Genomic DNA, 27311 nt, shown 5'->3' on the forward strand with positions numbered 1-27311 from the left:
CTGTACGATAAAATGACTTTATCACTAACGCGCTTGAGGACTAACACTGCTAAAATATTCATTTATGGAATTGTAACTAATATAGATTAAGAAAACCGTTCTCCTTATTTAAGCATGAATAAAAGCACATCCTCAGGGGAGTGCTTTCACAGGCGATATATACTACCTGCGAGATCGCAAGTAAAAAATAATACACAGATAACAATTGCGGCGACACTTCGGTCTCGTGAAGCCCGCGACAGTTCAATAAAAAGCGTCACTTCTTCGAAATTTTAACGGTCACCATAGAAGACCGTTAACACTTTGGCAATTGAGGTAAGAGTCGTTAAAGTTAAAAGTTAAAGCGTAACCCGTCTATTGAATTGAGCTTCCAAAGTTACTGGATTGATTATTGACACTTGTTCAAGCATATCTTCGTTAAGAGAAATAACTTCAACGTGAGTTTAAATACTGGAAACTTACATTGACGATTGGCGGCAGAGCCAAAGCGTTCAAAAAGAGGTGACAAACGCATGCACCCAAAAATAGAAAGTTTAAATTGCCAAGGGTTTTGCACTACAAATAAACACCAAAGTTACTAGAGAAGGAAACTATGGGACTCAGCAACGCTAATAATTTGTAATTTAATAATTTGTAATGTAATAATTTGTACGAGAGCTGCGGCTCGGTCTTACATAGACGAGCCACTGAACTGCTTTTTGATTGTCGCTCCTCAAGGAGTCAGTTTGGGAATTTTTCGCGACACATTAACACCCAAATTTTAGATTTGTGAAATTTCCAGCTAAACACTTTCATATGGTGTAAATATTTCATTTTTATCAACAAAATTTTTGGCACCGACAATCCTTTTTCGTCCCGAATAAATTCGCCAATGCTTCAATTTCTTAACATTTTGAATTACATTGAGGAATATCGACTTATTCGAAAACATGCGTGAAGAGAAATGCCATGGCTTTGTACATCATTAATTGCCAGCCTTTCATTTACTATAATAGATGACTCAGATGGCTCGCTGTTTATTGTGCCTTGCCAACGAACATTCAGAGATTGAACTCCTATTAAATTCTTCATTTTATTCCCGATCATTAGACAAAAAAAAAAGGATTGTTTACGTTTAGTAATTCATACTTCTGTGTGAGCATTAACGATGCAAAACGGGTTTTAAAATGTGTTTTTGAATAATATAGCAACAAATGTTCATGCTTCCCATGTTCAAATAGTATTGAAATAACGTACTATGTATTATTGAAATATTATCAAAAATATAATATTTTATTATGCCATCGAAAAATTTTAGATTTTTAATATCTTGTCAATATTTTTTCAAGATTTTTTTTTTACTCAAATACCTTTTAATTCAATAAGAGGTTTATCTTGAACTCGCTCCGCGCGTGTAAGCGAACAATAACTGAACTTTTTTATGTACTTTATTTCTTTATTATTTTATTTCTTTATTTATTTATTCTTTACTTTACTATATTATGATAGTGAATAGCTCTCACGTCCTGTGATAATATACCTAAATTCTATAAGACGACGAGTATTATAAATGTTCCATAAAGGGGTAAATAAAGCACGGTTTAGTAATTAAGTCTGTTATTGTGAAATCAAATCTGACAAAAATAAAAATCATATGTATTTACAAAATAATATTTCAAGATGAGCTGCAGGGAAAAAATATAAATAATAAAGTTGAATGTCATTAAAAAAGTTTGAATGCCTATAAACTTTGAAAAACTTTAAATTGTTGGAAAACCTTCAGGATTCGTTCCAAAATAAACAAAACTGTTAATTACTCACAAAGAAAAATTTATGACTACACCAGGGCAAAAAAAATGAACAAAAACTGGCATTCAAAACCGTAAAACTGTAAAAGTAACTGAAAAAATTAGAAAATTAAAAGAATTTAAATTATTTCAAATCTCTACTCTAACATTATCCTGGCTTTTGAACTCGACAAACAAAAATAAAGTTAAATCATAATATTAGAAGGCACAATGGTGGAAATTTCGCCAAAATTAAAGCCTCAAGCAGCACTTAAAAGCTAAGCGCGAGGTACCGATCTTGCGATCAGGAACCTCTGGTTATTTGAGATAGGAAAACCATAGGAGCGGAAGACCCCACACACTAATAAGCTATATAAAGAGTATATGACATCCTACTGGCATGTGCTTTAAGCTACTGCAAAAATACTAAAACATGTTTGGAAGCTCAATGGCTAAGAAAAAAGTTATTTGTTGTTTTGGGTATTCATTCAGGCCAACCGCGTTCGATTGCAAATTTCAAATTCAATGTACGTAAAATATCGGAAATATCATGTAGCCTAATTCTGAATTCCGAGTAATTTTATTTAAACCGTAACCAATTTATTGTATGACAATATTTAGTTTTATTACTTACTGTTTCTACTGGTAACTTCTCGCAATATAACAATATCTAAAATCAGTTTTGCCTTACGTTAAAGTTTAATTTAAATCTGAAACTACACCTGGTCTGCTAGGTGCGCACTGTCATTTGTTGTATATAATGTAAAGAAACCTGTGCTTCTACTCAAATTGTTGGAACATTTTGTAAATTACAGAATTTCATCGAGAAAATAATTTAGGTATAACAAAATTCATACACCATTGTTGCATCCAAGTGTCCTTTTTGTTAGTTACACAAATTCCATTCTAAAATCCAAATAAAATACATAATATTACGACTTACGAACACTTGAACGCGTTCAGCCCCAGACTCCGTTTTTCTTTCACAGTTTGGCTAACTCTACACAGCCGACTAGGGAACGGTGCCTGCTCTCTACCTAAGCCTTCACAGCGCCATCTGTCCGTGTCATCGCTACCATGATATCTATAGCAAAAATTCAATGGTTTTGAATTAAGGGATAACCAAGTTTTTTATACGAGCAATTATTGCGTATCCTGGGATGAAAGCGTTAGAAATCCAATCCCTCACTTTAGAATAATACAACAAAATTTTAAGTTCGAATAAAATTTAAAGTGTTTCGACGTTTTCCCTGATTTTGCTGAACGCCAAGTCAAAGTTTTATCCACTCGATATTATTAGCATATTCTGAGTATAGAAAATATAAGTCACTATTTGGCAGGCACGATATAAGGACTGATTTTGCCGCTGGCAGTTTCTTGCCGTAACCCTAACAAATGTACAGAGTGTCCTTACAGGAGATCAACAGCCACAAAAATTCTACACAATGTAAACAAGCAGGCTATAGCAAAACATTGAACAGTTCCATTGATTTGCTACGAGATTTGTTAGTACTGGAATCCCGGAAAATGTCCTTTACATTTTTTAGTCAAAATCCTTATATGGAAAAGAGGAATATATCCTTTCCAAAAGAATATGTCCTTTTATTTTACAAGCCAAAGTATTGCAATACATGCAAAAAATGACGTCAATTCCTTGCATATCTGTTCAAATCATAGACAATTCTTTACTGAAATAAATTTCAACCTGATGTCGTTTGGATGGTTGAGGTGCCTGATGCTCCATTGTGAAGAATTTGTACGAATTTTTCTCCTGCATGGACAGCAGCGGTCCGCCACGACGCGTTACGAAGATTCTTCTTTCTTCTCTTCCGCCTCTGTTGATTTCTCCTCGGCCTTCTCCTCGCTCTTCTCCTCCTCAGCTGCCGCTGCTGAAGCCTCTTCGCTCTTCTCTTCAGCTGCCTCTTCCTTGGCCTCTTCCTTCTCTTCAGCAGGTGCTGCTTCTTCGGGTTTGGCTTCAGCCTCTGAAATAATGGAAGTTTTGTAAATAATGGAATATCAGTTATGTAATTACATATATTTTTAATTAAAATTAATATTACACACATCTACTAAGTGGTGCCATTTTTGAACATGAAAAAAGTATAGAATTTGCTTAAAATTTTAAAATAATGCTGTTATTTTCATTCGAAGGATATTCCCCTGAAAATTTGTTCATTCCTTCATTAAATAGATTCATGCAAATAAGCGAAAAGCGAAACAGTAATGATCTGACTGGACAGTCTCTCCATCATCAAAATAAATATTAATACAGCCAAAACTCACCCTTCTCCTCAGCCTTTTCTTCGCTCTTCTCCTCGGCTACCTCTTCTTTGATCTCATCCTTTTTCTCTTCAGCCTGCTCGTTCTCAGGAGCAGCTTCGTTCTCCTTGTTCTCGTCGGACGCGGCCTTCTCCTCCACGACCTCAGCGATCACCTCTTCCTTGGTCGGCTCCAGGGTCACGGGGGCAGGGGCGACATCGGCTGATGGCACAATAAAGGTTATGTGAATAAGTTTATTATTAATTGATTTATTGTTGATTTATTGTTGATTAAGTAAATACGTTTATTATTAATTGATTTATTGTTGAATTGATTCGTGATTAGCAGGGGCGACATCGGTTGATGGCACAATAAAGGCTAAGTAAATACGTTTATTATTAATTAATTTATTGTTGATGAAGTAAATAAGTTTATTAATAATTGATTTATTGTTGAATTGATTCGCGATTAGCAGGGGCGACATCAGCTGATGGCATTAAGTAAATAAGTTTATTATTAATTGATTTATTGTTGATTAAGTAAATACGTTTATTATTAATTGACTTATTGTTGAATTGATTCGTGATTAGCAGGGGCGACATCGGCTAATGGCACAATAAAGTTTAAGTAAATAAGTTTATTATTAATTGATTTATTGTTGATTAAGTAAATACGTTTATTATTGATTTATTGTTGAATTGATTCGTGATTAGCAGGGGCGACATCGGCTGATGGCATTAAGTAGATAAGTTCATTATTAATTGATTTATTGTTGATTAAGTAAATACGTTTATTATTAATTGATTTATTGTTGAATTGATTCGTGATTAGCAGGGGCGACATCGGCTGATGGCACAATAAAGCTTAAGTAAATAAGTTTATTATTAATGGATTAACTGTTGATTTATTCGTGATTAGGTAATAAATTAATAGCAGTATTGAAAACATCTCCCTGAGAAATGGTTGTGAGAAGATTCCCAAACTCTAAAGATATCCTCATGATTTGCAATAAATGTGATGAGAAATCGTTCCTCTTAGGATTTGTAATCCATCAGGAAAATCTTTAAGGCTCTAATAATTTGAAAAATTTTACGTATATATGAACACTTTTTTGACAACTTTGATATCGTGTATTTTTTTTAATTGGATGTAGAGCTCAATCTGAACCTAATTCCTAAATATATTAAAAATAATTGCGTTCGAAATTTACAGTTATTAGCGACGCCTGTCGCTTGTCTTTGCCGCGCGGCCCGAGATAAAGTAAATACGTTTATTATTAATTGATTTATTGTTGATGAAGTAAATACGTTTATTATTAATTGATTTATTGTTGATTAAGTAAATACGTTTATTGTTAATTGATTTATTGTTGAATTGATTCGTGATTAAGAAGGGCGACATTGGCAGATGGCATTTAGTAAAAAAGTTTATTATTATTTGATTTATTGTTGAATTGATTCTTGATTAGGTAATAAATTAATACCTGTATTGAAAACATCTGCCTGAGAAATGGTTATGAGGAGATTCGAAAGCTGTAAAAATCTTGGATTTGCAATACATGTTACATGTCATGAGAAATCGTTCCTCTAAGGATTTGTGATCCATCAGGAAAATCTTTAAGGCTCTAATAATTTGAAAAATTTTACGTATATATGAACACTTTTTTGACAACTTTGATATCGTGTCCGCAATTTTCCCGATAATACTGATTTCCTCGATTCTCTCGAATATTGAAAGGGATTAATTAATGGATTGGTTATTTAAATGCGGTGAAAAAATCCCGTAGATATTTCTTACATGTCCACCCCATCGTTCTCTCTGGATATCTGTATTGCATCAGCAATGAATAATTATTCTAGTCTGAATAAATAATCTACGTTTCTCGAAGTTATGTATCCATGTTTCAGAACATTGATGCAGAATGAGCAGCTTGAAATTAACATGGAGTGATTAGAGGTACAAATGAGAATTAATGAATATTATTAGCTTATTTAGTAGGATATACAAAAATCACTATATTTTTTCTGAACGCTGGCGAAATAATATAGAAACGTCGTTGACAATAATTTGCAATGATCTGAAGGTCCCTATTAGTCATGAAATGATTTTATGATGAAAATATAACTTTGTTTGTTAAATAATTACTCACAGCTAACCACGGATCGTAAATCGTCAGAAATTACACGTCTGAAACTTTATGTTAATTGTTCGGAGAATAATTTATACTGTAAACCAATATTGTATTTTGATACATTTTTCAATTCGCAGTTTCTGGAAAGCCCACATGTACCTTAATGTCAGCGAAGAAATTAAATTATAAATAATAATAATAATATAATTTTTTTATCAATTGGATGTAAAGCTCAATGTTATTCATCTGAATGAAATTCATAAATATATTAAATGATTTAAAATATGTACAACCCAAGTTACGGACGATACTGCGAAATTCAACGTTCTCCAAGTGGCGCTGGAAAGCATTTAGAATGGTACAATACAGAAAAAAGATGAATTTCTCATATTTTAATAAATGTTCACAGATTAGATAATTTAATATAATTTCGTTCGAAATTTACAGTTATTAGCGACGCCTGTCGCTTGTCTTTGCCGCGCGGCCCGAGATGCTTCCTCGAAAGCATCAAAATTACCGCGGATTAATGTGATAGCGCTCGTCAAAAATGCATTGCGCCCCACAAAAAAATGCATTTAATGGTTTTGATGTTTGATTAACTCGTTACGTCCATGATCGAAATTAGTTATATTGCTGATGATTACCATTTTCAGGTAATGCGCAAAAAATTAATGGTCTCGTAAATTTTGGAAATTAGTTCTAAAACTTACTATCGTTTGTAATATTTATAACGGTCGCGGAGTTTCATGGCATTAAAAAGGAATGGTTTTATTATACCACGGCTGTAATACGCTGTGTTTCTCTTGTAAATATTATGCGGGGAAATACGTGTAGATTTAATATATTACTCATGGAATATTTCAGTTAAAATTCGATTAATAATGAAATCAGTTTTCATACCGCAATAAACGAAAAATATCAGCGCAATTAAGCGAATATTTGTTACAAATTTTCAAACTAAAAATGCTGCAATTAAATTTTTAAAATGAAAAATTCAAAGCCAAAGGAGAAAAATTTTTGTCTGATTACCAAATCCTGCAACTAATTCGAAACAATTTTATATCACGATGAGAAAGCGTCACGAAAACGTTTTTGAAAAAGCTGCAATAATAAGACATCTATCTTCTCAATAGCAAAATTCCAAAAATATTCCCGCTAACTTATCGATTAAACGAAACCATTTGAAATTCTCTCAATTGATTTCTCGAAGTTCAAGACTCACCGGCACTCATGATGATGGTTTGAGTTGTTGAGCTTCACAGAGAATAAAGACACAGAGATGCTTACAGCACACGACACGGCGGCAAACTGAGGAGCCCGCACGCCTCTCCCTCTCTTATATAGGCGCGCGCAGGCCGGGCAATTGGCTGGCGCGCCGACGCCACCGCGCCTCTGACGCGCCCTTCGCTTCTTGTCGTCGCTGCCACGTTGCTGACGCGTCACTCCCGTCTCAACGATCTCTTTAGCGCTCGTTTTTCTCTTTATTTTTAAATAATGCGCACGTCTGAGTTTTAATTCTGTTTGAAATAATATAGCAATTTAGCGCTCATTTTTTTCTTTATAGTGAGTAATGGACACGTCTGAGTTTTGATTCTGTTTGAAATAGCATAGCAAATATAGTAGTAAACTGCTGTATACTACTATACTGCTGCCGTATAGTAGTATACAGCTGCTGTATAATAGTATACAGTAGTAGCAGTAGTATACTGCTGTAACTGTTTGGTATATAAATAGTATACAAATATTTAGGAGATCAAGTTTTAGCATTGTCTTGTCTACATATTGCAAGGAAATCACTAACATTTCTGCAGTACCTTGTACAGTGGAACAAACAAGTTCAGTATACATCTTCCCTACAGTGCGTTATTTTGCGTGCTCGGGCGTGAAGCTGCTAGCTGGCTACGGTAAATTTTAGTGCACATTTCGTCAGGTTGATACCAATAAAATTACTATTGCCTTCGTTCTTTACATTATCTCTAAACTTTAACAATTTATTATTTAATTTATCATGATAAGGTTACATGAATATACCTGTATGATTAATGAGGGAAGATAATTTTGGTCTTCAGCCCGAAAGTTTGATAGTTCCAACGGCCGCATGCCTCTGACAGCGTAGAATCCGAGCGCATGTTTCCGGGGCGTAGGATAGCGCAGGATTCTAGGAAGGATGCCCAGCTATGGGGCTACTAGAGAATTTCCGACTGAGTCTTGGAACTCTAGATGACGTGCAGCTGAATCTAGAACAGTCGCCTGCATTCCATAAGTTTATTGCGATGCAATAAAGCAATTGCGAAGCAATAAACTTATGGAACTTATGATTGAAGCATCCGGGAAACTTAAGAAACTTATGAAAACTTATGATTGAAGCTTACTTAACTTAAGACACTTAACTTACTTAACTTAAGAAACTTATGAAAACTTATGATTGAAGCCTACTTAACTTAAGACAATTAACTTACTTAACTTAAAAAACTTATGAAAACTTATGATTGAAGCCTACTTAACTTAGACACTTAACTTACTTAACTTAAGAAACTTATGGAACTTATGATTGAAGCATCCGGGACCATAGAAGGTGTGAACAGGCGGTAGAAATGTTCTCGGCCTGCGCACAAGCGAGCGGTTGAGGCGTGTAGCTATGGTGCTCACTGTGATGCATGGAGTGTCAAGGCGTAGATGGTGCTCACTGTGATGCATGGAGTGTCAAGGCGTAGATGGTGCTCACTGTGATGCATGGAGTGTCAAGGCGTAGATGGTGCTCACTGTGATGCATGGAGTGTCAAGGCGTAGATGGTGCTCACTGTGATGCATGGAGTGTCAAGGCGTAGATGGTGCTNTGGTGAGAGTGAGGCGAGTCAGCACGCTGACGTGGCAAAGAATGTGGACCAAATTGTGGGCGTGTGGATGACACGAACGATTGTGGCGTTAATGATAGTGACAGATAGTTACAGATAGTGATTGTGGTGATACTGATAGTGACGTTGATCGTGGCATGTGTATCGTTGACGTTACTGGTAGCGATGTTGGTCGTGGCATGTATATCGTTGACGTTACTGGTAGCGACGTTGGTCGTGGCATGTGTATCGTTGGCGTTACTGGTAGCGACGTTGGTCGTGGCATGTGTATCGTCGACGTTACTGGTAGCGACGTTGGTCGTGGCATGTGTATCGTTGGCGTTACTGGTAGCGACGTTGGTCGTGGCATGTGTATCGTTGATGTTACTGGTAGCGACGTTGGTCGTGGCATGTGTATCGTTGACGTTANTGAAATGAATGTTACATCAGACCCGCCTCAGGACAGTAATCCTCTTACATTTGGCAATTCTTCTTCCTTCTCCTTTGGGAGAAGAGGAAGCTTAGCCGAGGCACCTCTGACCATCCATCGCCGCTGGTCCTAAAATAAACACGCGGATTCTGCGTGAGAAGAAAAGAACGAGGCCTAAGGCTGCGTTCACACCTGTCTCTTATACACATCTAGATGTGTATAAGAGACAGCTTCAGACGTATGCGTTAGGAGGATAATAGCTTTGCTTTATGAAAGAGTGATACGGACTTAGCCTTCAGAATCATATCCTATTTATCAGAATTTATCACATTCATTAAGATGCTGTAATCACATTCTATTCATATATAGTCCGTAGCAATGAAAACTTAGAAGCAAAAATTTTTTAAAACAACGTTTAAATGAATTTAATTATACTTTTAACATAATAATCAACCTGTTTTCTAGGTCTAAACGTTTAACAAATGGTGATTCAACGCCACATGCCATGTGGTTAAGGAATAAAACATGTGCCGATCATCAAGACCAGTATAATTAATGCACTCTGACTTAGGTTATACAGCAGCAAGCTGTTACATTCTTTTAGGCCTTCCTTCCATCCTGTTTATGCGTAGATTTTGTAGTTGCGATACATGAGATCCCAAATGCTGCCTGGATGTTTGTTTGCTTTAGGATGAGGGATCTTCCATGTACACACACTGCTAGGTTAGCTAGCGTTCACAATGTGCCTTCGTTGCCCATGTTTACTTTTTCATCACATTCGCATAGTAAATATTGATGCTTATTTCATATGACATTCTTCCAAAATTTCTTCTTGTTCAAACCGAAAAAAATTGAACACTGTTTTGTTTCATGCGGGAGCGCGCTGAATGTTCGGGAGCGTACCACTAATAAGTGATAAATAGTGATAAATCACATTTATCACGAATAAGTGATAAGTGTAGACAGGGAAATTACAGCGTTACTTCTAGCCGCGTAGTTAGTTAAATGACAGCGTATAAATAATTGATAGTGACTCGATAATGACAGCTGAACTGTAGACTTCTGTACACCAAATGCTTAACTGAGACTCAATGAATATGAATGTTATAATTTTAAGGTGTACCAAGAAATTAATTTCATATTCTCGTGAGACTCAATGAAAATGAGGGTGATAATTATAAGGTATCCCAAGAAATTTATTCAAGTTTCTCACAGTGCCAAGGCCCTGAAATGAATGTTACATCAGCTGAAATGAATGTTACATCAGACCCGCCTCAGGACAGTAATCCTCTTACATTTGGCAATTCTTCTTCCTTCTCCTTTGGGAGAAGAGGAAGCTTAGCCGAGGCACCTCTGACCATCCATCGCCGCTGGTCCTAAAATAAACACGCGGATTCTGCGTGAGAAGAAAAGAACGAGGCCTAAGGCTGCGTTCACACTGATGCCCTCAAATAAACGTCTCGCATCTACTCTTAATACTTATCATTAATAACAGGTAATGCGCACTTCAGTGTCTAGGAATGGCTTCCTAGCAGATTTATTCATTACCTTAGTTTGATGGGATCTTTAAAATAACTTAGCAAGCGGTTAATGCCTTCCCTTCGAAGGTGTAACACCGCAGCCATTGCTTGCGCGACTCAAAGCTTCGTTCCCATACCGTACAAAAGGCCACCAAATCTCTTGCCCGTATTTCTCTATATCCACGTAAAGGCAAGCAAGACCCAACGGTTTATAGTGGGCAAGAGACTTTAAACACTGCGAGTGTACGTTCTCATGGCACGAAATGGACGACTGAAGAGCAAATTGTCATTAAATGTATTGCTTTATTCCCTTAATTATCTTGTAGTAGAATAGTACTGAACTTGTCTCTAGGTGAGTGATATAGTTTCTAGTTTTGCTAGCACAGATCCAAAAATCTATATACACATGGGGTTTCGGAACCAATATGCCGCAAATAGTCGGCAATCGGTTTGAATAAATTTTGCGTATCATGTTTTGAGAATAATATGAACAGGCGAACATTTTGACAAGTGAATTTTTTATATTTATTTCTCTTATGCGTGTAAAAATCTTTCGAAAATTACGTACATGCGTTCTACACCAGCTTATTGGGGTTATACGGTGTAGAGATACAGGATGATGAAATAGCACAGAGCTGGAAAATACGTACAAAAACTATCCATGATTCACGAAGATTAACCAAATATTATTCTGAAAAAAGGCGTAAGCATGTATGAATGTTTGAGTTACAAGAATTTACTGATTTCCAGTATATGAATAATTTCCTTCTACTTGTGCATATTTCCGATGAACTGAACACGTCATCGTTTCCTGTTGAGTTAATGTGCAAATTACTGGTGACTTGCGCAACAAAAACTCATGAAAAGTAATAATTTATTTAGCAGCTATCCAACGTGCTGAAAAAATATAAATTCAAGTTGCTCTACATTCAATTCTTATAGAATATTTGAGCTGAAAAAATGTAAATTCAAGTCGCTTTGCCTTCAATTCTTATAGAATATTTGAGTTTTGGCCACGAATCGGAGTTTCATGGAATTTTTTCAACAAATGTTTGAATTTTCTCAACATCTTTAAAACAGCGTACAGGGTCAGAATTTTAAGAATGTGTTGGCGTATTTAAGAGTCAGTTTCTCAGTCTTTATGAAACACAGTGCAACGCAGTGACCGACATTTACTGAAATGCGTGTTTGACACTCATTGTAACGACGTGTTGCCTCTGACAGTGCCTGGTTCCGTTAGATGACAGACGTGCGCTACCGCAGCTCTCGGAGCTCACTAGAATTCTATTTTTTATTTTTTTATCTATCACTTTTATTCAATACTTTATTTGTATAGAACATTTTTTATAGTGAAAATGCATGAATAATCCTTTTATTCTATACTTTATTCGTATTGCCCAATATTTTACACTAAAAATACACGAATACGTTAATTTATTTTAGGAGACACACAAATGAAAATCGAATAAATCGGATTTTACATTTTTATTGCTCATGATATCTTGAACATTGAGTTCCACTCGAACTGAATGAACAAATAGCCTATGATAATCATAAGAGAGTATCGGAACAAGGAAAAACCCACACCAGAAAAATGTTCGTATTTTTCAATACAGAAAAAAACTATCACTGTTAGAAAAAACTGTGACAACGGTCCCGCCGGCGTTCTAGTGGCCGGTCACCCCGTGAAAATAAACTGTTTCGCCGTTTTCATCAGATGTTTTATGGATTTTTAGTGTTAAATTGGAATAAAAACGGCGACACGGTGTTTATTTTCACGTGCCGACCTGCCACTGAAACGCCGGTAAAACCGTTAACTGTACTTTTTCTAACAGTGTACGTTATAGGAAACGGATGCCTCGGTTGTATCTAATCTGCATTTTGATTGCACGAGTTGGTTTCACTTGTCGCTTTTCCTACGCATCTTCTGCTACAGAATTGAATAAATATATGGCGCTAAAATATGCAAATTAGTTTAACATTAATAATTAATTTGTGACGGCCTAAAAAAATATGAACAAATAACCTATGATGATAATAAGAGAAGATCGGAACAAGAAAAACCCCACACCAGAAAAAAATGTTCGTATTTTTCAATACAGAAAAAAAAACAATTACGTTATAGGAAACGCCGAATGACTCGGTTGTATCTAATCTGCATTTTGATTGCACGAGTTGGTTTCCCTTGCCGCTTTTCCTACAAAAAAGTAGTTTATTTTCCTACAAATAAAATATGCAAAGTAGTTTAACATTAATAATTTATTTATAACGGCATGAAAAAATGTTATATTCGAAAACTTTTTCGCTTCAATCATTTGTAACGAATAAAATTATGTGTTATTGTTGAAAAATGTTTTATTTAAAAAATTATCATGATTCTATTGAATTTCCCGAATAAAAAAATGCATTACTGTCGTTTTTAGTTTTATATTACTATCAACGGAAACGATTACAAATCAATATTACAATGACATCATTGTCAACCGTTGAATTCAACCGTGAACCGTGTCAACCGTTCTTATTCAACCTTACACCAATGTCTTTGTCAACCGTTGGTATTCAACGTTAAAATGACGTCATATATAGTCAACCGTTTCTATTCAACATTACAATGACGTCATAGTCAGCCATTGCTATTCAACATACCAATGACATAATTATCAATATCTCTACCAGCATTCATGACTCAACCTTCTAGGCAAGCACGCGAAGGAACTTAATTCATAACAGGAAATTCTTCCTAATCTTATCTGGAGGCGACATAGTATCTCTATAGCGTCAGCAAGCACTACATTTATATGTTATATTAAACGATTATTACTGAATAGCCTCTTGATAAGACCTCGCCTCATTTGCTGTAATACAGAAATGCTTGCAAGAGAAATTCTAAATAATATTCAAAATGATAGTCAGAATGATTTTCAAAATGATTGTCAAAATGATATTCGAAATTATATTCAAAATGGGACTTTTCTTTAACCCCCCGCAAAGAATAATGGGTTGAGCTTCACAAATTAAAATTTCTGCAATTTTGTCGGGTTATGTATTATTATCAGTTTTCTTTATTAATTACATATAGATTTTCTGTATTTCTTTCAGTTGTTGCATGTAGTTGTACTTTCATTAGTTATTGTCATTTTCCCTCTTCTGCGGACTGTCAATAACTTTTATTTAAAAATTGTTGTACGTATATTGAACATCGTTATTGATTTCATCACTTGTGCTTAATATCAAGCAGGCGTCTGAGACCACTCCTAAGCATACCAATGAGGTAAGTTATGAATTTATTTGGACCGATAGTTTTTCCATGCCATTACCATGGTATGGAAAAATCGTTCAAATTCTAGAACCAGATTGAAAACGAATGGACAGGTGCAATACCACAAAAAATAGGTATTACATTCAATTATTTTCAAAGTCAATTTCAAATCTGTTAGACGTATAAGTACTTTCAAACATTTACATATTTAGCGCATTTACTCATTTATGGAAAAAGGCGCTATTGTGCTCGTAATGTCCGTCCGTCCGTCCATCCGTCCATCCGTCCGAATGTCCGTGACTTCACGTTTTCGTCGACGAGAAAATGCGCTCTCTGACACTCACTGAGTACTGAGTTACATTTTTTTACAGTTCGCTCAAGGATTCAATGACATTTAATAAGCACAATCTGTATGAATGCCTCGAGATTCATAGAAATGATCAAGTAGAGCGCCGTGCATGAGCGCTTGTTAAGCGGGCTAACCCCTGCAATATATTAGCCTCTCCTCAATATATAATATATAGCAATATATTAGCCTCTCCTCAATATATAATATATAGCAATATATTAGCCTCTCCTCAATATATAGTATATAGCAATATATTAGCCTCTCCTCAATATATAGTATATAGCAATATATTAGCCTCTCCTCAATATATAATATATAGCAATATATTAGCCTCTCCTCAATATATAATATATAGCAATATATTAGCCTCTCCTCAATATATAGTATATAGCAATATATTAGCCTCTCCTCAATATATAGTATATAGCAATATATTAGCCTCTCCTCAATATATAATATATAGCAATATATTAGCCTCTCCTCAATATATAATATATAGCAATATATTAGCCTCTCCTCAATATATAGTATATAGCAATATATTAGCCTCTCCTCAATATATAGTATATAGCAATATATTAGCCTCTCCTCAATATATAATATATAGCAATATATTAGCCTCTCCTCAATATATAATATATAGCAATATATTAGCCTCTCCTCAATATATAGTATATAGCAATATATTAGCCTCTCCTCAATATATAGTATATAGCAATATATTAGCCTCTCCTCAATATATAATATATAGCAATATATTAGCCTCTCCTCAATATATAATATATAGCAATATATTAGCCTCTCCTCAATATATAGTATATAGCAATATATTAGCCTCTCCTCAATATATAGTATATAGCAATATATTAGCCTCTCCTCAATATATAATATATAGCAATATATTAGCCTCTCCTCAATATATAATATATAGCAATATATTAGCCTCTCCTCAATATATAGTATATAGCAATATATTAGCCTCTCCTCAATATATAGTATATAGCAATATATTAGCCTCTCCTCAATATATAATATATAGCAATATATTAGCCTCTCCTCAATATATAATATATAGCAATATATTAGCCTCTCCTCAATATATAGTATATAGCAATATATTAGCCTCTCCTCAATATATAGTATATAGCAATATATTAGCCTCTCCTCAATATATAATATATAGCAATATATTAGCCTCTCCTCAATATATAATATATAGCAATATATTAGCCTCTCCTCAATATATAGTATATAGCAATATATTAGCCTCTCCTCAATATATAGTATATAGCAATATATTAGCCTCTCCTCAATATATAATATATAGCAATATATTAGCCTCTCCTCAATATATAATATATAGCAATATATTAGCCTCTCCTCAATATATAGTATATAGCAATATATTAGCCTCTCCTCAATATATAGTATATAGCAATATATTAGCCTCTCCTCAATATATAATATATAGCAATATATTAGCCTCTCCTCAATATATAATATATAGCAATATATTAGCCTCTCCTCAATATATAGTATATAGCAATATATTAGCCTCTCCTCAATATATAGTATATAGCAATATATTAGCCTCTCCTCAATATATAATATATAGCAATATATTAGCCTCTCCTCAATATATAATATATAGCAATATATTAGCCTCTCCTCAATATATAGTATATAGCAATATATTAGCCTCTCCTCAATATATAGTATATAGCAATATATTAGCCTCTCCTCAATATATAATATATAGCAATATATTAGCCTCNCAGCTGCACTGCACAGCTGCACTGCACAGCTGCACTGCACAGCTGCACTGCACAGCTGCACTGCACAGCTGCACTGCACAGCTGCACTGCACAAGTCTCCTCCGCCAGCTCATCGGACGCCGAATTTTGTCGGCCTCAATAACACCTGCGCGGCGGCCGCGGACGCTTAGCAAGCGTCGCCGGCTGCTGCATTTGCAAATTACGTATTTTTCGTTTCATTGCTGTTGTGATAATGGTTTCTCCTGCTAAATGTTTGGATGAGTTTTTGATTTGAGCATTTGGATCGTATATTTGGCCCACCTATATAATGTCGTCAATTTGATTGTCGTCACCAAATTAATGGAGGATAATGTCGTCACCAAATTCCTCCATGGTGTCTCAAGAAATTTTAAACTCGTTACGAAAAAATCACTTTTTTGCGACGGAAAAATATTTCGCTTTGATTTATATTCTTGTTTTTTCCTCGGGAAACGCCGACATTTATGAAACTATCTCATACGTGCGAGTTGACTGAAAGCTTGGAACGCTAAGCACCTGCGCGTTCAAAACCAAGTTCAAGTTGTACCGTTAGGTCTTTACGACCAGCGAGCTCGTAAGTGCGATACGCAGCACGCTGGACCGTTGCGCTGGAGGGTCAATAAGTTAACCGTCAGAGGCTAGTTAAATATAATATAATAAATATGACTGTAATATAATATAAAATATAATATCAATTATGATATTTAAGCTTTTATGTGAATATTTAACCACTATTTCAGAGACGCCAATATTTTATTTCTAAATTGAAAGGAAAATTAGGTACAATCAAATAAAAGAGATCCGACAATGTTGATGAAAATTTAAAAATAAATTCCAAAGATAATTTCACTATTTTATTGACAAATGTCGTTAAATACATTTTAATTATGAAGCCATACAGCAGTGATGGACGACGTAACTTATAAATGGACTTATGCAACGACCCCTGATTTGCTTCTTAATCTTTTTGTTTTCCAGTTTCCATAAATTTCGTTTCCGAATCATAAATGAGTGACATTTATGGTTCTCATCAATTGTGATTGACACGAACGATTGACATTCGGAGACGTGTTAATAGTGCAGTTGTATGCAGCGTAGATCCTCGGTCGATATCCTTACATGGGCTCGGTATCACGAGCGATTCGTGCTTTCGTAGATCGCCTGATTCGTGCCTGCTGGGATCGACTAATTCGTGCCTGCTGGGATCGACTAATTCGTGTCTGCTGGGATCGACTAACTTGCACGAACGGAAAGTATGATAATGTATTACTACTCCTACCCGAATTAACGGAATACGGAATGAAAACGTGTTTCATCATAAGTAGTGCAATATAAAAAAATACGTGCATCATCTGATCATTTACTATGGAATTAACGTGTCGGCATATGTTGGATTAAGGTTGTTCTAGCGCGCATATACTTTCTACAAGGGCACACGAAAATAGCTAACATTTAATAATTAAATGCATAAGAGTTTAAATAAAATCAAAAATCCTTCTTCCCTTATGGTAAGGACCTTACAGTTAATGTTAGAAAATGAACAGTTTCTTTACTACTGGTTTATTATTATTGGTTTCTTTACTATTGTTTTTTTTTCTAAGTAATGTCGGCAGGCCCAACTAGGCCAATTCTTCAGTGCCGACAAAATTGCGCTACCCGATTTTAATCGCATATTCCATCTTATATGATTATTAAATTTGTGTTCTTTTATCTGCACACGTAGGAAAAATTATGGCTATTCTGCTTGATAGCCACTTAACCCATCCTGGAAAGCTTAATCTTCAATAATACACTAAAGTTCTAACATTTGATGCCTTGTGCACTGAAATTGAGCAAAAACTGAGAAAATCAATCATTATTACTTGGACACTGGATTATTCACTTATATGTATTAGTGAAGATATTATTCAAACATTTCTGCTTCATAGTGCTCCAGTGTTATAGCTGATAATGCCTGAATTACATTGCCATTCATATGAATATTATTATGCCTACCAATAACAAAACGCGTCTGGATATTTGTTATGAGTTGTAGACTCTAGCCCCCCGTCTGTCAAGGCGTATTGTTACGGACGTGTCAGAAACATACGTGTCTGACAGACCGTTTGACAGACTCGCATTAGCGCCATAATACTGCCTTGGAGACGATGCATTGTTAGGAAATTGAGAATTTCTTGTGTTGTTAGTCTAGTATTATTCTCCTTAATAAATAATTAGTATTAATATTATTCATTATTTAAATTTTTGTTATTTAAAATTCCATAACTGGAAGCTACGTAGGCTTTGTTTAGACAGACTCGCATTAGCGCCATAATACTGCCTTGGAGACGATGCATTGTTAGGAAATTGAGAATTTCTTACGTTTTTACTCTAGTATTATTCTCCTTAATACATATTTATTATTAATATTGTTCATTATTGGAAATGGATTGTTAGAAAATTCAGAATTTCTTACGTTGTTACTCTAGTATTCTTTTGCTTAATGCATATTTATTATAAATATTGTTCATTATTGAAGAAGGTCTATTAGAAAATTCAGAATTTATTGCATTGTTAGTAAAGTATTCTTTTCCTTAATAAATAATTAGTATTAATATTGTTCATTATTTAAATTTTCGTCAGCCATATTAATTAACATTCCATAGCTGGAAGCTAAGTAAGCTTTGTTTCTTTATTTTACTCTCGGCCATTTTTTATAATGGTCCGTTACGTATTCAGTTACGACGAAGCAGTGATAGGCTGCTTGACTTTATTATCGGACAGATTGTTAACGTGTTTGACTTGATTCTTGAACAAACTGGATACGGAGTTCGCTAAATAAAAGTTTATTTTGGAAGTAATCTTTGTTTATAAGCCTAACAGGATATTCAGTTTAACGACAATGTATATTCAGTTGGATGCGATGGATATTCAGTTGAGGGCAATGGATATTCAGTTGGATGCGATGGATATTCAGTTGAGGGCAATGGATATTCAGTTGGATGCGACCGAAATTCAGTTGGGGACAATGGATATTCAGTTGAGGATGATGGATATCCAGCTAATGACGGTGGATATTCAGTTAGGGACGACGGATGTCTAGTTATTTTATCACAATATGGACACATGTAGCAAAATGTTGCAGTGTTCCATGTTATTGTAATATCGAGGACCCGTCGTTAGGTTCTAAACAAATTTTTATTAACGAGGCATTAGCGCTATTATCTGTAACAAGCGAGTAATATATTGGATTCAAGGAAAGTATATTTCTTTGAATCCAATAACTACTGAAAACAGAGTAAAATTAATCCTGCATGTTAATCATTAATCCTGCATGTTAAAAGACCAAACTTCCAATCCTGATTATATTTTTTTCGTTTAATCCTGCTTGTTGAAAGAAATTCCGACTCCTAATTTTTAAATAATTTCCTTTAATCCTGCGTTCTGAAAGACCAAACTTCATATTAATTAATCTCTGCGGAGTTTCGATTTCATTTCGAACGAATTTCTATTCATGCCAAAAATCAAATCGGTGTACCCTCAAATATCCTCTAGAATCAAGAAATAATTTTGCTGATATTCCTAAATTCCACTTGCTAATGTTCATCCTATACAAACTTTGTGTGGCAGTACAAATGTGTGCGTTTGTGTGTATGTATGTGTGTATGTACAAATGTGTGTGTTTGTGTGTATGTATGTGTGTATGTACAAATGTGTGTGTTTGTGTGTATGTATGTGTGTATGTACAAATGTGTGTGTTTGTGTGTATGTACAAATGTGTGTGTTTGTGTGTATGTACAAATGTGTGTTTGTGTGTATGTATGTGTGAATGTACAAATGTGTGTGTTTGTGTGTATGTACAAATGTGTGTGTTTGTGTGTATGTATGTGTGAATGTACGAATGTGTGTGTTTGTGTGTANCATGTAAATAGAGGGTGAAATATTAGAGGCTCAGTATGATGTTCCATCGAAAAATTTGTGTGTTGGTTTTAAAAGGAAAATGTTAGAGGTAACTCATGGAAAAAAGAAATTTTTTGGTTTTTAGGTTCCTATTTGAGGATACTAATGAGGATGCGAGTATTAATTATCCTCATTTGAGGATACTTCATTCAATAAAATATCAGATGATAAAAGTAATGCATGCCTAAGTATAATGTTCATATTATTGATTGCGTTAAAAACGTTATTGAAATGAAAATTAGGTTCAAGTTTCCAAAATAAAACAGACTTAGTTGGAAAGAAAATTCATTGATCTAGAAATGCAAACTAACATATTATTCTGACCAGAAAAAATGAAACGAGGTGTTGAGAATTTCAAATAATTAACAAACCTGATATAAAATCTTCTTTCACCGAGAAATATGCTAATTTAGTTGAGTTACTTTATTACTTTTCTCATATTATATAGAGTAACGGAAGACAAATTTCGTGTCTCACATGCTAGAGTGTTTTACTTCCTTAAATTACAGGACTTAAATTACAGCTGGGCGTCACAGCTCAGTGACCCTCGGAGTCGGTGTAGGCCACCATCAGAGGCGTTAAGGTCGGGGCCCTGATCATTGACATGAAACCATTCCCTGTTTTTAATTAATAAAATCAATTCCTTTTTTTTTTTGTTGGAATGGTGGATGTGGGAGGCCTTTAAAAAAAAAAAAAAAAAAAAAATTACAGCTTCCGTCCACTGACAAATAAGTTACAAGCATGAAGCTTTGTGGTGCTTAGCGGCCTTATAATTACGAAGCTATTCCTTACACAACTCTTGAAACAAGACGTGCTTTATTTGCGACGCTTGCAGGAAGTCATTTGGAACTCAGTAACTACCTACACAACTGCAAAATATTTGCATACTTGCAATGTTTCTTTCGCACATGCCAAATATTCTGGAAGCAAGAACAATGTGAAGTTGGTGAAGAATCTGCATTTATTAAATTTATACATACTTATTTTTACGTGTTGAGGTTTTCATTCAGGTGACTTTCAATTTTTTATGATTAATTGAGGATAATCTGACGTAAATTATTTTATTCGGAGACACACAATCACTATATGTTTTAACATTAGGAAGCCAGATAAACTGTCGAGTCCTGCGAATTGAGATTTGATAATTTCGAAGTCGAATTTCAAGAATCCCAAAACCAGCACATATGCATGGAAAAACAATAATTGCACAAGGCATGTATTAAAATTATGGAATAATATGATTAAAGTCTCAAAACTGTCCATTTTTACAAGGTTTCTTGTGCTGAACTACTGAACTTTTCACACAAAAATATTTTGCTTTAGGATCACTATCCTATTTCTAGGACCGAGACTGGCGTTGGGGTTCTGCCAACGAAATTGACATGCATTGTGCAACAAAGGAGACAGAATTGCAATGATTTATGAATTTTTAATGTCATTCTGTTTGCGTTCAAAGAAAAATTCCCAACACAAGACTAACAAATAAAAAAGAGGTGGCAGATCATTTGGGGTGTGATAAACTAAACTCGAAATAAATTCAAGATCCTTATAAGATGTACCTAAAAATTTTGTGTGAAACTCATGAGAACAATTTAGATGCACCTTAATTACGAGGATCTTTAATTGATATTTGATCTTTTGAAGCTACTTTTTCAGAAAATCAACTGAAGAATTCGATCCCACACATCAATGGAACACAGCTGCTTAAAAAAGTTTCAAATTATACATCATTACTCACATACGTGAACACTTAACCATTAACTTTAGCAGCATTCCTGACAGTTGGATTCTTGCACGTACGCTGAGATTCTTGTCATGGTTGAAGGCGTATCGCTCGTGGCGACCTAAAACCGGCAGCGTAAACTTCACCGCCAGCTCACGCCCGCTAAATTAGAGAATGAGGCGATAAGAAAGTTTATCATTCCGATATTATTATTTAAATAATATAAATATATGTCACAATTCCAACTAAATATCAGAATTAGTCGTCGATAATATATCAGCCTCCTGCGACTTAATCGTCATCTTCGCTTATTTTATGTACATATTGTACTTCACTATTGTTTCGAGGAATGGTCAATATAGCCAATATGTTATATAATTATTGGGGGAATTTATTACACTATTAAAAATTCCAAGCGGTAGGCTCGCCGAGTTGCGTACCGACGAGGATCACCGCGCATGTCGCATCATCCGCCCCACATGGCTATACGCATGACGCAACATGCGTCGTCAGGCGTCGGGGGCTATACGCATGACGCAACATGTGGCGTCAGGGGTCGGGGGAAGCTGTGGTGACTCATGCGGGGCTCTGTGGAGGAGTAGGGGTGGGGGAGAAGGTGGGGAAGGGTGGGAGAGAGGGTGGGAAAAAAGGGTAGAAAGATGGGTGGGAAGAAGGGTGGGGGAGTGGGGTGGGGGAGAAGGGTGGGAATAAATGTGGGAATGAGGGTGGGAAGAAGGGTGGGAACAAGAGAGGAAAGAAGGGTGGGGGAAAAGGTTGGGGTGTGTGCGTAGGGATACATGGAATAAGAGGGATATGGAGGTATGAAATGATGTTCCGCTTATAAAAATGTTTGTGGAATCAGGGGAGAAGTATGATTGTGTGAAGAAATTTTGAGAATGCGTTGGGGAATCTTAAAGTTTAAGATTTTAAGTTTAATCTTTTTACTTTTTAATTTTAAGTTTAATCTTAAAGTTTAAGTGGATGAAACTCGCTTGTAAAAATGATTGCAAGTTTCAAGTTGAGCTNTAATCTGTCTCTTATACACATCTAGATGTGTATAAGAGACAGGTGTGTAGTTAATCAATGTTTTGTGCGTTCTCAGCGAGCATGGACAGAGCTATACGAAGTAACAACTTAATCAGAATTTGCGTAACTTTCACTACACGCCACACTTCTGTTATATATTAATTTTTTCTTTCTCATGTTATGTATTGCTCTTGTTATGTTATGTATTAATTCTTTTCTTAATGTATTTAAGAAAGGCTTTCTTAATTCCGTGATCAGTTTCATTGAGGTACTTCTTTCAAATTCGAAACATTTTTGTTTCAGATAATTCATTTAGCAATCGAAAATTAATGACGGCAAATAATTAGAATGCTATTTCCTCTCAAATTCTGTTGGGAAATAACTTAAAAAATATTTTTTCAAAATTTCACCAATAAATTATAAAATATCATACTGAAAAATTACCTCCTATTACATCGAAAAATTACATACGTACTGCGTATAATAACGAATATGTACTAAGAGCTCGTCAAATTTTCTTGACTGGTAGTCAATTAAACAGCAATTTTCGTGTTTCGACAACTTCAAGTTGGGTTATCTGTTATCTTCAATCGTCACCATTAGAAACAAGGCATGCAAAAAAATTCGTTAAGACACGTTTGTCGGTTTTCCTGGTTTCCAAATAGTATATGAGATTAGCCCATCCATTCGCTGGATAACGGATTTTCAAGCATTCTTCACACAAAAATCTAATTCATATAGAAATATTTTATTCGAACAAAAATGTAACGAGTGGCAAACTATTTAGAAGACTTTTCCAAGTCTAACAGCATTCGATGAATAGCGTTCACAAGAACATTTGAGCTGGAATCCCTCTATTGCAGCTGAGTTCTTGTTGACGATATTCGGAGAAATTGGAGGCTACAAAATTTTATCCAGGCAAGTTTCGGTGCAGTCTCAGTATCTTAAATTTCCTGGAACGGTAACATTGCCTAAAATTTCCTGTTGAACAGGAAAGATAGCCACACAATAATGAATGAAAACGGGCCAAGTATCGCTTTCATAATAATGCATTTTACGATTTTTACCACCACATGAATAATGGTTGAGCTTGAGGAATTTGAGCTATTTCCAGTGAATACATGAAATTTGCTTGAGATTGTAAAATCAAATAACAGAAAAAAGTAACACCAATTCCGGGGCTAATGAATAAATTGAGGGCGACAATTAATTCGGTTGAAAATAAATGAAAAGAATGTTTATGCCCAGAGCTCCATGAACAGTTAGGACTTTAGGATTGCGTGGACGTTGAACTTGAAGATAATTAATTGATCCGACCAGCAGAGCGGAAGTGACTCATAAAAGATGTGGTCGATTTCAGGAGATATGTTCAAGCCGAATTAATTAAGATAGACTCCATAAGATGTATATTATAAATGATTTCATGAGTTAGACATTTCTCAAATAATGAAGACTGCATGTAGCTATATTTATGAAGTTTGATCCTATAAACTTTCTGACGATAAAATGACGTCACGAAAAATTACTCATAATAACTGAAAAATGCCTTTTATAACTGCACAAAACCTTATATAACTTTTAAAAAACTTATATAACTGCACCTAACCTTAAATAACTGCACAAAACCTTATATAACTGCACAAAACCTTTTATATCTGCACAAAACCTTATATAACTGCAAAAAAAAACTTTAAAAATTCAAAAAACCTCTTATTGAAAAACAATTTCAAATGCGAGTTATATAATGGGACGTGTTGTTCGAATAGTGACAAAATTTTATCACGTAGCATGAATACACCGAATAAAACTGTGTCATATGTTGAGTCGTGATGACCCACAAAAACAAGTGCACCATTATTTGGACATTATTTCCCCGCTTTCTCTGAGTGCACGTAGCCGATTTGAGTGAACGTGCTGTGAGTGTACGAAGATGGCTGCTGGTGGAGCCGGCATCCTGAGGCAATACAAAGGGAGGGTCTGCTCGGTCTGGCATTCCTGTACTGCAGACTCCTCGCGTCTGCCAGACAGACCAACTGTGTTGCTTCGTACGTACGAACGAAGCAAAAACTCGTCTCGTGGCCAGAAGCTTTTCGTAGGAGCGACGAATGCGTAGTGTTGCTCAAGGAAAACGTGTTTCGTGGAAGTCAATACGTTCCGAGAATATTTTTGGACGTCAATACAAGTACTTTTTGCAATCAATAGAAAAAAGCAGCGTATAAAATTATGCTGAATGAGCAGGTCATGATAAAACTTTAAAGAAAGATGAAGTGCAATGACCGTTAAACGTTTCGCTATTTTGGAAATGATTGATAAACGACAGTGAAATTCACCCACGATCGTATAATAGGATTTTTTCCACAGAGAACTTTTCACCAGAATGAATGTAGATGAACTATAGATAGATATATAGTTCACATTGAACTATATTGTTCATTGTGAAAGTCTCAGTGATATATGTTCATTATTACTGCGGAACGACAAGCATAAAGACTGTTGAACGCCCCCGCCGAGATAAGGAATGTCTTGGATTGTTAACCGAAGTTCATGAATAATAATTGCTTACGAAAACTTATGAAACAAGGTCATATCAGGCCAAAACGAACAAAAATCAATAATGTAGATTAAACGAATGAATATTAAGTATAATTGAAGAAGTGAAAACTTGAAGCCACAGATGTTGTTTTATTTAGGAACGTCCTTCAAGGAAATTCAAAATTAAATTGTAATATGCGATATGTCTTGTACAACTGTTGAAAATGTACACACACATCAACCATACTAAGCCGAATTAGTTATATTAGTCATTTAAATGTGAACGTATGCGTATGTTATTAGAAAATCACTGGCTTTTCCGTGATCTAAATTAGCTACCCCTCTCTTGGGAGAATCAAAATATTCCTGCAAAACTTAAGATGAAGAACAATGCCCAAAAAAATTGTCAATGGCCTGTAGACTCTGTTAGAAAAGTCTTTAAACTATCTTCAAATTAAATAAACTCTCTAAATTTTTGATGGTAAGTCATCACTAAATTTGTTTCAACTACAGTTCAACCGTTAAAACGAACAACGCATCCGAAATAACGAAAACGATACACACAAACTGCGGAAACCGAAGAAAAGAACAAGCAAGATCAGCTGCGGCATTTCCATGCATAAAAAAAAACACCGCAGACATGCGAGCATTTCCTCAACAGCTGGTGGCGTGAATTCCACCAGTTGGTCGGCGCATGCGCATGAATACCAGTTGGTCGGCACATGCGCATAATAACAGTTGGTCGGCAAATGCGCATAAATACCAGTTGGTCGACACATGCGCATAAATACCAGTTGGTCGGCAAATGCGCATAATACCAGTTGGTCGGCACATGCGCATAAATACCAGTTGGTCGGTACATGCCCATTAATACCAGTTGGTCGGTAAATGCGCATAAATACCAGTTGGTCGGTGCATGCGCAAAAATACCAGTTGGTCGGCACATGCGCATAAATACCAGTTGGTCGGCACATGCGCATAAATACCAGTTGGTCAGCACATGCGCATAAATACCAGTTGGTCGGCACATGCACATAAATACCAGTTGGTCGGCACATGCGCATGAATACCAGTTGGTCGGCACATGCGCATAAATACCAGTTGGTCGGCACATGCGCATAAATACCAGTTGGTCGGCACATGCGCATTAGTATGGATTAATATTTTTGATAAATATTAACACTGATGGACTGAATTACACCGCTCGGTTCTTTGCGAGCGAATGCTCGGTGAGCAGGTGTCGAATGTATGGAATGTATGCGCATGTGCAGACCGACAGGTGGTCTTCATACATGCGCATGATGAATGATCAGTAAAAATATTTGTTGTCGATGAGGTCACGTGAAACATGGAGGTGTTGATTGCGACGAAATTATCATTATTAAAACTTACGGAAATTCTACCCAGCAATCATCCCGAGCTAAATATTAATTAGTTATTTTTAATTTTGTGTCAGTTATTTTTCAAAGTAACATGAAAACGTTCCTTGGCCTCTTACAACTCACAAGTTTGTTAATTTTGTCGTCTGAAAAATACATTAACAGAGAAAACAATCAATGTCCCGTTGAGTTGCATCTATTACTCAGAAAATGCACAAAGCAAATAAGTCGATAATACCTAGAACTAATTTTTTTTTCATTTACTCATTTGTTCCTTTTCATTACCTAGCTACAAAACAATTATTATACCAAGTACCTAATAGGTATTTCTTGACTTACCCTGCCCAAACATAATTTCAACAACAAACGCT

At 35.4% G+C, this 27311-nt stretch overlaps 1 protein-coding gene across 1 annotated transcript; it reads right to left on the minus strand.

Moving 5' to 3' along the window:
• Positions 1–1849: 1849 nt before the first annotated feature.
• Positions 1850–7465, minus strand: LOC108668463 (cilia- and flagella-associated protein 251-like). The gene is made up of 3 exons (XM_018155690.2): positions 7379–7465; positions 4050–4247; positions 1850–3748 (listed from the first exon to the last, which is right to left on the minus strand). The coding sequence occupies exons 1-3, from the start codon at positions 7386–7388 to the stop codon at positions 3570–3572; spliced, it is 387 nt and encodes a 128-aa protein (XP_018011179.1). The 5' UTR covers positions 7389–7465; the 3' UTR covers positions 1850–3569.
• Between the last annotated feature and the right edge of the window lie 19846 nt (positions 7466–27311).

The sequence above is a fragment of the Hyalella azteca genome, unplaced genomic scaffold (assembly GCF_000764305.2).
Source record: "Hyalella azteca isolate HAZT.00-mixed unplaced genomic scaffold, Hazt_2.0.2 contig4219, whole genome shotgun sequence".
Taxonomy (NCBI): domain Eukaryota; kingdom Metazoa; phylum Arthropoda; class Malacostraca; order Amphipoda; family Hyalellidae; genus Hyalella; species Hyalella azteca.

Excerpts from the sequence above, each read along its gene's own strand:
- LOC108668463 (XM_018155690.2), bottom strand. Across the intron at positions 3,749-4,049 it reads AGAAAAGGCTGAGGAGAAGG|AGGCTGAAGCCAAACCCGAA; the intron begins GTGAGTTTTGGC and ends CCATTATTTCAG.